Source organism: Aspergillus bombycis (genome assembly GCF_001792695.1).
Source record: "Aspergillus bombycis strain NRRL26010 chromosome Unknown contig00008, whole genome shotgun sequence".
NCBI lineage: Eukaryota > Fungi > Ascomycota > Eurotiomycetes > Eurotiales > Aspergillaceae > Aspergillus > Aspergillus bombycis.
The window spans coordinates 292,134-305,171 of record NW_019170010.1 but is presented as its reverse complement, the minus strand read 5'-3'; the positions used below and the strand labels follow the sequence as shown (position 1 = coordinate 305,171).

The window sequence follows — 13,038 nt, the reverse complement described above, 5'->3', positions numbered from 1 at the left end:
TTAACAGAAAGTCAGCCTGCCAGTGCCAAGTGGCGGACGGAAATATGAGCGGTGCGAGAGATCCCTTAAGTATGCAAGGCAGAATGCTCCAGTAGTAAACCAACTGAAATCTTCAAATCACGGAACGCAGTTATTGCACTCCCATATCTATCCTTCTTACAATCTCGCGCCCTCTCAGGTGAATTTCAAGATGAGACGAAGCACCTTCTGCCCCCACAAGCCCGTGTTAACTGAAGATAACCTCCCCGACCAACGTGGCAAGGTACGAGTGGACAGTAACATCTCTCGAAGTAGTCTGCAGACTAACCGCCCGCATAGGTCTTTATGGTCACTGGAGGTTCGGGTGGACTTGGAAAAGAGCTCATAAGTATCCTGTATCAACACAATGCTAAGATCTATGTTGCCGCTAGATCGGAGTCAAAGACCAGGGATGTTATAAGTGAGATTCAGCGCGCTCATCCATTGTCCACCGGAGAGCTTGTGTTCCTCCGACTCCAGCTCGATGATCTCAGGACAATCAAGCAATCGGCAGAAGAATTCCTGGCGAAGGAAAATCGTCTTCATGTGCTTTGGAACAACGCCGGCGTAATGGTTCCGCCGCAAGGGTCCAAGACTGTTCAAGGATATGAGCTCCAGATTGGTATCAATAATCTTGGACATTTTCTGTTCACGCGTTTTCTCCGGCCCGTACTGGCTGAAACAGCCAGGACTGCGCCCAAAAATTCAGTGCGTGTAGTTTGGGTATCATCAAGTGCGGCTGACAGTGCTCCCCATCCCGCTATTGACTTCGCGAATATGGACTACCATGTTGAGGAGGGGATATGGTCCAAATACTCGCGCAGCAAGGCTGGGAACGTGTTGCACTCCGCAGAGTTTGCTAGAAGAACCGTTGGTGAGGGTATTATTAGCGTCGTATGTTTTGACTCCAATCTATTTGGTATGACCCAACTATTAATACCGTACAGGCGCTTAACCCAGGAAATTTTGTCACCAACTTGCAGCAAAACATGCCGAGGATGCAGCTAGCAATTTTTGTATGTTTCACCTATACACAAACTCGTGAATTGGATTCTAATCATAGGTCTAGAGAATGATATCGCATGAGCCTATCAATGGGGCATACACAGAGCTCTTTGCAGGTCTACATCCCTCTATTACAGAGAAGAACAATGGAGGTTGGAGTAAGTTTTCTTCACTTGTGATCTAGCCACGACCAATTGCTAAGTCACATTTTCTCTGCCAGTTTCTCCGTTTGGTAAGATTGAGCCAGCTCGCAATGATCTCGTGGATCCGGAGCTTGGAAGGAAGTATTGGGAATGGTCAGAGGCTCAGGTGAAGCAGTATATGTAGACACTCGATAAAACCGGTATGAGCGGAATGTTCCTGTTCGTATTTGATTGACATGGGAGAGCAGCCTCTAAGGTCCAGTGGATGGAAATGCTCCTACTGTTGGTGATCACCAATAAACGCCTAGTAGCCTTGAATAACATGCTGCATTCATATCGGTAATATGAGGCAATTCTGAGATCTTGCCTATCTCCGCCTAGTAACAACTTCATTTAGCAGTGGCTTTTGTATAGAAAAGCTTTCATTCGGACCCAATAAACGCTAGAACTGACTTTAAGGGTATGAGTAAGGTCTCAGTGGTATCCAGACGGTAGTAGAGGCCACGAGACTGGAATCACAGGCACATTTGCTGTACGATGTAACATAACCAATCGCGCCTTGCAGCCGGGATTCTAAAAGCTCTTTGATATGCAAACCCAACATTGGCATTTTATAAAAGCAGTACCATTGGCCTCCCATCAACGGTAGCTAGGATATATGGATCCCCATGGGTAAGCATGGATCGGGATATGCAGAGCAACTCCGCCGAATGTAACCACCTCTCCTTTACTGTTGATAGACAGGGGCTTGATCACCACCAGGTGATATGACCGGACCGTGGTGATCTTCCGTCCTCTAGTCTCTAATAATGAAACACAGTGAACCAAATATAGTAACTGAAACAAAACCAGGTACTTGCGGCTACATTGCTCCCACCCTGTCCCTGCCACTCTTAGTGCCTTTTCCCATTTTCCTCCTCTGTTCCTTGGCCATTGGCCGGTTCCCAAGACCACAACTCCCGCAGATGCGTCACAGTAGATACCATCAATATCACCCCTACCAGGGAAAACATGACTAACCCTACCGGTAAAGCAACCAAACCTATATATCTACCGAAATTTCCCCCAATATCATAGGGATCAGGCACCATTATCCATGCTGGGAACCACGCCCGATACCATCCCGTCAAGATCCAGTATCCTTCCACTGGTTCTAAAGATAGGAGGATAAGATGAATAATAAAAAGACGGCGAGCATCCTTTTTCGTATGTAGATGTCCTTTCTTTTCGAGCCACGAGATTGCGCTTGGCAGAGGCTCTAGCCGTGAACGATGAATAATTGTCGAGTCTTCCCACCAGCATACATAGACCCAGAAGAGGATCCAGTGCCAGCTATAATAGACTAGCCAGTACAGTACATATTGGCTGAAGGTGCAATCATCGCAGTTGGATGACATGGCCTTTGAGAGGGTGAATGTGATATGGAATGTGCTTTGGGTGCAGAGGTGGTGAAAGAGATCCGAGGTGAATATAGGAAGGATGATGGTGGTGAGAGACACGCCACCTTTTTCATGTCGGGCAGGAATCACGTGGTTGAGTATCCCTGTCATTTGATGTCGCAGCGTTTCTCCGAATAGAATCAAGGATCGGTTCAAGCCGGGGCTGGTGTCTCTTTCATGATAAACATCCTCCTTCTGGTCCATTTACCACACATCCGAAGTCACCATATGTATTCCAATAGTGGCTACTAATATATAACCCCAAGCGCCGAATACAATATTGGCGGCATGATTGGGCACCCACGCAAGACTCTGATTGCTTTGTTGGACATTGAGAGCGTGAGTTGAATTGACGCTGTCAAACTGCCCAGAAAAGGTAAGCGTAAAATTAACTTTCAAGTCCTCATTACTCCCAGTGTAAGATTGGTATTGAGATGAGTTCTGGTCAACGGAGCCGGAAAACTTAAGCTCTAAAGTGGTGTTCGATACAGAACCTTGCATGACCGTCGTGGCTGGCCAGTGCATATCTGTGTCGTGCGGAGCACAGCTCTGCGCACGGAGCCGGAATAAGCCATCAGAATCACTGATCCCAGGATCCGAGTCAGTAACGGTGGTAGCATTGAAGCCAACAACATCTGCTGCTGCCGGACTAGTGGAGACCTCCATGACCATCGTGTCTGCTGCTCCGGTGCGAGAGCCCGAGCCTTTGGTGGTGACGATGCGGAAGAGATCCGGCTGCGAAGAACACGAGTCGCCTTCCCATTTGATCTGTGTATAGGATGAGTGAATATCGCTCACAGCTTTGGTGGATTCCCACGCCTTGAACCCTATGATGAAAGGGTTTTCAGGTCCTGTCGGGTATGGAGGCTGTGGCCCTATCCAGGCATACCCTAGCAGCCGGAGCTCCTTCGTGATTTGACATTGGGCTCCGGTGGTCATATTGTATGACAGGTACCCCTCTCCTTGGAAGTATGACCCGTCGTATACGGTTGGGCTGTCGGTCGCGTATGCACCGCTTTGGGACGTCCAATTCCATGCGTGTCTAGGAACAAGATATGTCGTGCCAAGAGCATTGCTTGTGCCTCCACTTCCACACCCTGAAGAACCTGAGCTGCCGTCGCTTCCACCGCTGCCGCTATCATTATTGCCGTCGCTGCTACTGTCACCATCACTATCGCTGTCATGGTCCCCTCCCCCACCTCTCCTGGCGACGACACCCCCGTCGAAAATGGCAACCAGAAGGAGGAACCAAGCCAAAAAGACGTGAGAAACCATGACGACTAACCCAATCTATAAATATGGCAGTGTACAGCTTCGTGCTGCAAGGTGCGAAAAAGTCTTCATCTTTTCCGCAGGTGGGAGATCAAGAGATTATACGGGTTTGAGTACGCCCGACTATAGGCCGCCAAGTGTTTCTCCTCGTATTACTCGATCAGGCCGTACACTGCCGTCTGTCATTGGCGGAGAGTCCTTCTGAACGATTATCAAAGTTTAAACTAAGCATAGCCTCTCCTTGGCGGGTTCCTGTAATTTGGGGTGAGGACAGGACGGGAGAGAAACATGGCCCTCGATAGATATAGAGTTTCCGTACAAGAAAGGTAATCTCTTAAACCGGGGTGATGTCAAAGCCATAGGGAATACATGTGCTATAGCGGCGACAGATAACGCCCAGTCTCTTCGTCAATCGGTTCCGCAAGCGTGTTGTGGTGCCATACTCTGACTCGTGTTGAGATGATCTACAGACAGTTACCTCGAAAGGCTAATTTTGGCCATATGACTCGGCAATGTCCTGGCACTAAACTAAATGAAGATATCAAGTCTTGAATGGGCAGGCCCTGGGGTCTTTTGCTATCTTATTTGAGCTTGGTGTTAGGGTTAGACCTCGGGCTGAGACCACATTGGGTCCACCGTTACCCAGCACGGATTATTCCGAGCCCCACCACTCAGGATTGGAGCTCTCTACCCATTTGAGATTCGAGCCTTCTTAGGTAGCCAAGTATAAACATGGACCCCTGTACAGTGGAGCTCCCTGTTGTCTGCCAGGGTGTAGTTCACAAAGTGGTGCTCACAAAGGCTCCAAAAGCTCCACGAGGGCAGGGGTTTAGTAATATTGACTCGAGACCGGAGGGCGATGTCTCCTGAGTGCGTATACTCGATAACTAAGGTAATACAAAAGGGTCAAACTAGTACTCTAAAGGTAGATATAAAGTAATTATCTGGGCCAGTTGCCCGGGAAGTCTGTTTTTCAACCCCTACAGCGGTATGTGGGCGACGGACTGATACATCCATTGACCATATGCACGGCCGGCTTCGGCGACCGGTACATATATGCCGAGGTGGTCCTTTTCTCTTTTGTCTCTACGATTGCCGGTAAAAGTGCCCGAGCATCAAGCACAATATTTCTCCTAGTTTGGTATACCCGTCACATTTTAATGATTGACAATTGACACCCGAGCATAAGGCTAGTAATCTTCACAAAAGGACACATCAAATGCCGGGCGTGGGCAAACTCAAAGCGAACGGATAGCTCTGGATGCAATGATTGTTATTGGTCCCAGCACACATTCCAACGCGCGAGGGTCTTGAAGAAACGCACTGTTTATTTTCGCCACGAACCAATGACGTACACGAGTCACTCGGCTGGTCCCCACTGCCGTCGAGAATCCTCAAGATCCGCGGAAATAGCCCTGCTGCCGGGATTCTTGCTGCGTTGATCCCAAGTCGCTCTGCACTGCGGCTGGTCAATTACTATCTCCAGATTAGGGAGGTATACACGCTAGTGATGGAAGCTTTGCTGGTCCTTGGATCTGCGATCGGTGCAGTTATAAGTATTTATATTCCTCTATTTCTACAATGAGACCTGCTGTTTGTGCCCCAATTCGTGTTCAATTAGGGTTTTGCTGGAGTACTGGCGTTAAAAACGTCATCTTTCAGTCTCAATAATCGAGAAGGACAAGTATGTAACTCAGGTATTGTCAGTTTTCACGACGCCAAACATTTACTAAATTGAGACCTAGCTACCGACCTCTACGCGACTCTTGGTATGGTTCCTCGGGCTCGCCAAAATGGACCCAACGTTTGATCCTACCAAAGAGACTCTGAACCTGCTGGTCAGTTCTGGTATCGCAAAAGCTCGATTGCCTTGGCCAGACCTGCTTCTCAAATCGTTTCTTGCTGGGGCGTTTTTGTCCATCGGTGCTCTTTTTAGCGTACTCACCGCCGGTGGCGCTCCCACTTTGCGCGCTGAGAATCCTGGACTTGCCACGCTGCTGGCCAGCTTTACCTTTCCAACCGGCTTTGTCATTCTCACCATCGTCAACACCGAGCTATTTACAGCCAATGTGTTTGTCTTGATATTAACCACGTTCATGCGGAAGACGACCTGGCTGGACCTTCTACGCAACCTAGTCCTATCCTATATCTTCAACCTGGCCGGGTGTCTATTCGTGGCCGGCTTTCTTTGCTGGTGGACTGATACCCTATCCACAGATACACTCAAAAGCTTCGCAGTCACGCAGGCCGAGGGACGAGTCAACGTGCAATGGTCCGTGAACTTTCTAAGAGGCATCGGATGCAACTGGCTCGTGGGCTTGGCCATCTTCCTTTCGATCTCGTGTCGCGATAAGGTCTCGAAGATCTACGCGATCTGGATTCCAATATGGACCTTCGTTGCAATTGGCTATCAGCATTGCATCGCCAACTTCTTCCTCGTGCCGATCGGCATGTTCTACGGCACGAACTTCGGCGTCGGCAAGTTCATTTACCAAAGTGTCATCCCGGTTACTCTTGGTGATATCGTGGGGGGTGCTTTTCTCGATGGGTTATTTATCTGGTTTTTGTATGGGCATAAGATTATGAAGAAAAGGCCGGCTGTGGAGACGTCTACGAGGGATCAACTCCCGGCTTGATACTTGGTTCTCTTGAATGGAATATCCAGTGATTAATGAACATGCCAGAATGATTGCGCTTGGGATTTGTATGCTTTTGATTAATCCATTGGCTGACATTTCACCTGCTGAGCCTCCTCGCCAGGCGGGCAGATAATTCAATACATTACAGCTTGCTGCTCGAAGAAGCGGCCTTTGGAATCCCAAACTTCGAAATATCCTCCTTAGTCCTCCCGTCTATTGCCAGTTCGGCCAGAACGCGGCCAAACGCAGGGGCAAACTTGAAGGCGTGTGCAGCACCCAAGCCTACAATGATATCTTTATTGTTGTCCAATGGGCTGATGATGAACTGTCGATCCGGCGTGATCGTGTATTGACATGTAACAGTGCGAAGTGGCTGGCGTTCCTGGTCGGGAATAAAGCTATTCATGAATGAGGAGAGCTGCTCGGACAACTGGGGTGATGGTACGTAGGTACGTTGCTCGGGCGTCATAAAGTTGTTTGAGGTATCACGACCAGCCTTGATAGTCGGCTCGCCGTAAGATGGGAACCCATAGAACGCCGGATCACCACCCCAAATCCACACAGGGAATCGTTCAGGATTGAAAGCGGTTGTATCTGTGGGTTTGAAGTAGGTAACCTGCTCCTGCATGACCGACAGGGGAATATGAACTCCCAAAGGCGCGAGCAGTTTATTTGTCCACGCATCGGTGGCCAGAATCACCTTCGCCGCATGGAAGTCTCCTTTGGGAGTCCGGATAGTGACTCCTCCCGCCTTCTTGGGAACCACGCGATCGACAGGGGTATTCTCCATCAGGACTGCGCCTTTGGAACGTGCCAAATATTGCATGGCTGCCACGGTTTTGGAGGCATGGGCTATACCCGTGTCGGCCGTGTATATTGCATCTACCGTGTCGGGGATGTCAAACTGCGGCCAGCGTTTCTTCACCTCACTGGCATTCAAAATCTCATGTGGTAAATTCGTAGCATGCAGAGTCTTGATTAAACTTTCGAATGGTGAGGCTTTATCGCGAGGGACGAAAACCAGGCCGCCGGTGATAGTAAGCAGCTTCTGGCCGGTCGCTTGTTCCAATTCAGCCCAGTCCTTATAGGCAGACTGAGCGAGCCTCACGTACTCAGGTAAGGCGTTGGAGGTTCTGACAATGCGCGATGTATCGTGGGAGGCCCCATGGACGTGTCCAAATTCGAACTGCTCAAATGCGATGACTTTCTTGCCTCTCTGCGCGGCCTGGTAGGCTGCTGCACTTCCCAGGACACCAAGTCCCACAACTGCCACGTCGAATTGCTCCATTTGGAATGGTGTTCGTTGGTAATAAATGTCTGGTCCTTCTGACAGTGGCCCTTGTCTACCATGGTTCCTATTTTATATTCTTGCGTCTCGGTTCACACGGGCCGCTCACGTGGTTCTTGCTGAGGGGGTGGCTAGGCTTTTGATTACAAGACTTGACCAGTAGGAATAGTAGAATATTGACAAAGAAGCTTGCTTAGTCTAGGACATGCATTCCGTGCGTGTTGAAACTTTCTAACATAGAAAAGTCGGGCATATACGTGTGTACTGCTAGGAGTATTATCACGGCCTCCTCCCATCCAAATGAGCCGAAAGTTTAGCTACTCGACCCACTCTAATAAACCACTCATCAGCCACTACTCGTAAGTACGGTTGCTGTCACTCAGACTGTGTAAGGGAGTAGTTACTGCTGGGAGTCTGGGACTCGTCGCATAGTCCCGGGACAACATCCGGCCTAACGGTCAACCCCGCTTCAAACAGGATCGGGTCGAGCTGCCGTCGTTATCAAAATCCACTCCACGCGGGCCGCTTCCGTCCCAACTACACAGTTATACAATTAGACGACAGGGCTTTGCTATTACGGTGTCGTCTTATTGTACCTGGGGTATTTGTGCTGCATGAGAGATCATGCTGAGCAATATGAAACAAAAGATAGGCAAGAGGAGCCGGTATAGAAGAAAAGTTGATATTTGGTCCGAGAGTGCTTAGGCCAATCGGATACTCTAACATGAGATATTGCAAATACTAGGGAAGGAATGTAGCCATGCCAGCTTTCAATAGGATAAATTCGAAAGATTCAACAGGTGTAGTGGCGCAATAGGAAGAATTTCAAAAGAAATTTAGAAATATAAGTCGTTTACCAGGGAGCTGTTGTTCCAACCACTCCCTTCTACCGATAGTGACCTCTTGTGCCTTGCCAAAGTATATGTCTTCTACTTCAGGGAAAGCAGCCTGCAGTCAATATCACTTAGCTCAATATGCGCCCATAGAAGGCCAATCGAAAGGACATATTAAGGACGCACCGGAATCTGACGAAGGACCTGATGCAATTCATGCGTTATCAATACAGGCCACATACCATAAAAGCAGTCGATAAACAGCGTCTTGATATTATTCGATCCTAACCGAGGGATGTGACACTGAAGGTCCTGACTCTCCTTATGGCCAACCTCCGTCCTGAGAGTTAGGGATTTGAGTTTTGGAAATCGTAGCTCGCGCAGCATTGCATCGTAATAAGGGACTCTGTGGTCATTGATAACACACATTCCTGCTTCCTCAACAATATTGGCATAAACCTGTTGGCATTGTGGCGTGACCTTCTCAAGAAGCTTTGGAAGGTCAACGGGGATGGGCTTCTTCCAGAGATAGCGCATGGCTTGATGAAACCAGACCCTATTGACGACTCCACAATCCAAAAGAGGACGTTTTAGGGCGATATAATACCACACGGAGTCCCAGCGTCTACAACGAAGATAAATCCATTGGAGGATCATGGACACGATCTCGGGCAAGGCGAGCGCGCATTGAACGGCTGTCGTCTCAATGTTGTCATTCATTGTGGGAGCTAGATATCGTGATCGACATGGTGGTGTTAGTGTGTGTAGCGTGGGCTGTAGTAGAGGTGAAAGGCATTGTATACCTCTTTTTTATACCACTAACAAGCTACTTCGTGAAGTTAGCAACGATCTGGGCTATCAGACATAGAACATAGAAGACGCTGCTCGATAATAACTGTACGTCGGAATATACTTATAGACGGTCACCTGGTAAATATAAGACCACATCAAACATTTTCTTTGTGTGACACCAGGTTTTGTATCTAACTGGGATCTTATTCACTGCTTCAGCATGTGCAGGAGCATACTTCGAGGTTCGGGCATATGCCCGTACAAGGCATATGAATACGCATAAATGAGTATAGTTTCCAGCATTGTGATTACCTTGATCTGCACCACGACCTTGCTTGTCTATCACGGGGAAAGTGAAATGCAGCTTTCTTGGCTCCAGTATGTACATTCTAAAGGGAACCAGTCGATCTTGGCGAGGGCCGCTTGGATGACAAAAGTACATCTGGCTTGATCGTTTTCCGCTCATATCTCTGTGTCAAGGTCTTTTTCAGGCTTCTCTGGCCTAAGCAGTCTTCCCTTTCACCTCATTATCTTCCCAGGGGGTCCCAAAAGAGATAAATCTCAGGCATATTACTTGGAACTCCCCGTTTTCGTGGCACTAAGGCGATATACATTACTCGGTTGTCGTCCAGTCGCTGGCATTACTCTATTATTCGAATTTACCACGCTGAAGATAGTTGCAAACTCTACATTCCCCTCAAGCGTCAGAAACGGCTTCCTCTGGGTTGATAAATCTACTCAAATTCACCCTAGCGTCCTCTCTATCTGAAGTGCCATTTCATGAGGAACATTATGTTCCAAAAGTGGGAAGCAAGTACCATAGCTCATACCTAGATCTGACGCCGATTCTACTGTTTCAAGATAATAGCAACCCACCATTATCAGACAGCCTATGCGGTATGAAGAGAGCCATCCCTTCAACCCCGGTACAATCTAATCACATAACCCTCCGTTCGCCTTCCTCATCATTACAAACGGCTCCCCAACCCTCTTCAACAACTTCACCTCTCTGGGTTTCACAAACAAAGGCTCCGTCACTGCAAAGTAATTATGATAATATGGCTTTTTAATTTGTACCTGCATTACCGCCAGTCAGCTATTACCTTGCATCACTCTGCCGAACGCACATAGAACAAACGTTGCTGAGGTACAGGTGGATAGGTAAATAGTATACTTACTTCCAGAAGCCATTCTTGTGACGCGGACCTGTAAAGTTCACGACACTCAATCGGGGTATCTTTTCTTGGATATATGGAATATAGATAGAAGGATGATACGCGCAAGGCTCAAGCAGGGGAACGTACCAGTTTTCAACCCACGACAGGGTCCCAGGGGCGTCAGGCACCTGGTATATTTCGAAAAAAGTACATTCGGGCTCAGCAATGACGGCCTCGTAGACAGGTTTCATTGCGGCCCAGAATGTGGGCAGGTCCTCGGGATTAAGGTGGATTGTGACATGAAGGGAGATGGACTCTAAAGTGGTGGACATTGTGGGATCACTATCGATAGTTCGTTGGAGGCTAGTATGCCGGGTTGAGCGAAAGATAAAATCTGGATGGATTTGAGGGTGACAGATGCTTTAAACAAGGCAGCAGGCGGAGATATCGGGACTCGGTCGTAACTTTACAACAAAGGGGACTGCTGGTGGTCAAATTGGAGTAAGCACTAAACACTACCTGGATTGGGGGCTGTTAGCTAATAGGCCTGGGGGGCCTAGTGCGACGTTAACCAACAGGGGTCAGTAGGCCGAATGATATCGCTCTAGGAGATTGCTTTGGTTATTGGCTATTCAGACGTGGGAGGAAAGATGGTCTTGGCTTGCTTTTTGGAGGGCTATAGAATAAGCTATAGCCCTCATCTAAGTGATAGCCTAGTGCGCAGCTTTGTGATTGAAGCCAGAGATGATCATTTTGAGCTAGTCAGTTATCCAATACATCTACCCCTATGTATCATGCCCATATCCTTTTGTCAGCCTTAATACCCCCTTTGCAAAATATCATCACTGTTCACTCCCTCTGCCCCAATGCTTGCACTTATATTAGAAAGGACGACTAAACTAGACAAGCTTTCGATAATGAACGGGCACCATCCTTGTGACCGGGTCAAATGTGTCTCTGGTAGTGCCCATGCTGGAGCATCTCCTTAAGACATACCTATAGATTTACCCTAGTCTTAGCCGTCCGTAATCCTGGTCTAGGATGTCGACACCATGTAACTCCTCAGCATAGTCGGTCCCATCACGATCGTATGCACCTCCGGGCTCTTGATCTCGCCCGTATGAGTGATGTCCCCTGCACTATGTTATCGAAGTCGCTGTCAATCCGGGAAATCTGAGCTATTCGTGGGTGCTGCAAGTTAATACGCTAGCGAAGCTGTACTTCATCTCCCGCTTCATTATCTAGTCCCTACTACCGATCATACGATGCGGACCACCATAGAGGAAGGCGTCAATGTCGCGGAGCTGGCGGTCAGTCCCAAATCCGCTGGCACGAATGGTTACTTCACCTGGAAGAGTCTAGACATCAGTTTGCCAGAGAGTTTCGCTCCGACGAGGCCGCAAATGCTGTGGGAGGAGACCTTGGAATGGGTGGGATTGGCAGAGGATATACCTCACTCTAGTTAGGAGTTTGTTATTTAGTAGGAACCGAGTACGATTTTATGTAATCTCTTATCTATAACCTGGGCAGATCTGAAGAGCAGACTCGAACTTTTGCTATAATTTCACTTTATATGCTAGCCTTTTGTTCATTTAGTATCTTGTTTAGAAGCTCATGCCGATTGCATCTCACATTCCTGCCACTCAGGCAGTCTTCATCGTTACAAACTACTCGCATTCAGCGACGTCATTAATTGTAGCTCGTTTACTCGGCCCAATAACCAAAGTAAACTTCATAATGTCATAGAAATCAGTACCAACTCTATCGGACATAGGGCAAATTCATGTCATTCCTGTGGTTGTTATATCTTATCGTTTCTTCGTCAGAATATATATTTGTAGATCATAGTCGTGGGCTCGCTTGGACATCCTTGCGTTCATCACAAGCTCCATCCCCACATACCTCCGGTTTGTATTTCCTGGACAAAATGTGCAGTACTGAAATATAGAAAAAATGCCTACTGATACCTTTCTTTAGCAAATAGCTACTCAACTACTAGATTAGTGTTCTATCGATCCTACTATACATTACAGGTGCGTGCGGGTCGGGCTATTAATTTTCCATAAGGTTCGGGGCGGGTACGGGTTGAATGGCCCGAAAACATCAACCCGAAAGACCGACATGGCGCCGGGTCGGGGCAGGCTTTAGAATCATGAACCCGAACTTGACTCGCTAACCAGTCCATGCATCTTACATAAATCTACTTATGCAATCATCCACCTGGAAGCCTGGCGTTACGTTAGTACAGAAATACCTCACATGGCAGAGTGGAACTATCCACTTGAGGGTTATCAGATTTCCATGCATCTACCGAAGTTGTACGCCATGGCTACTTTTAATTGAGATTGTCGTTGTTGCTCCCGGTTCGGGACTACGGGATGGCCCATGACAATACCATATTCGGGTTGACTGCTGCCACAAAGGCATGAGTCAGCGGAGCTGTGATGTCCAG

At 48.1% G+C, this 13,038-nt stretch overlaps 5 protein-coding genes across 5 annotated transcripts; 2 read left to right on the top strand and 3 right to left on the bottom strand.

Annotated features, from left to right (window-relative positions):
* Positions 1–190: 190 nt before the first annotated feature.
* ABOM_001716 (short-chain dehydrogenase) lies at positions 191–1,350 on the top strand (the record flags this gene model as incomplete). The annotated part of the gene is made up of 5 exons (XM_022528846.1): positions 191–262; positions 319–912; positions 966–1,034; positions 1,088–1,181; positions 1,244–1,350. 5 exons carry the CDS (start codon positions 191–193, stop codon positions 1,348–1,350), a joined length of 936 nt encoding a protein of 311 aa, XP_022393185.1.
* A 1,459-nt stretch (positions 1,351–2,809) lies between these two features.
* ABOM_001715 (uncharacterized protein) lies at positions 2,810–3,880 on the bottom strand (the record flags this gene model as incomplete). The annotated part of the gene is made up of 1 exon (XM_022528845.1): positions 2,810–3,880. One exon carries the CDS (start codon positions 3,878–3,880, stop codon positions 2,810–2,812), a length of 1,071 nt encoding a protein of 356 aa, XP_022393184.1.
* A 1,790-nt stretch (positions 3,881–5,670) lies between these two features.
* Positions 5,671–6,513, top strand: ABOM_001714 (formate/nitrite transporter family protein; the record flags this gene model as incomplete). The annotated part of the gene is made up of 1 exon (XM_022528844.1): positions 5,671–6,513. The coding sequence occupies one exon, from the start codon at positions 5,671–5,673 to the stop codon at positions 6,511–6,513; it is 843 nt and encodes a 280-aa protein (XP_022393183.1).
* A 145-nt stretch (positions 6,514–6,658) lies between these two features.
* On the bottom strand, positions 6,659–7,804 carry ABOM_001713 (putative sarcosine oxidase; the record flags this gene model as incomplete). Its single annotated transcript, XM_022528843.1, has 1 exon — positions 6,659–7,804. One exon carries the CDS (start codon positions 7,802–7,804, stop codon positions 6,659–6,661), a length of 1,146 nt encoding a protein of 381 aa, XP_022393182.1.
* Positions 7,805–10,603: 2,799 nt separating this feature from the next.
* On the bottom strand, positions 10,604–10,918 carry ABOM_001712 (putative quinol monooxygenase; the record flags this gene model as incomplete). The annotated part of the gene is made up of 1 exon (XM_022528842.1): positions 10,604–10,918. The coding sequence occupies one exon, from the start codon at positions 10,916–10,918 to the stop codon at positions 10,604–10,606; it is 315 nt and encodes a 104-aa protein (XP_022393181.1).
* Positions 10,919–13,038: the final 2,120 nt, after the last annotated feature.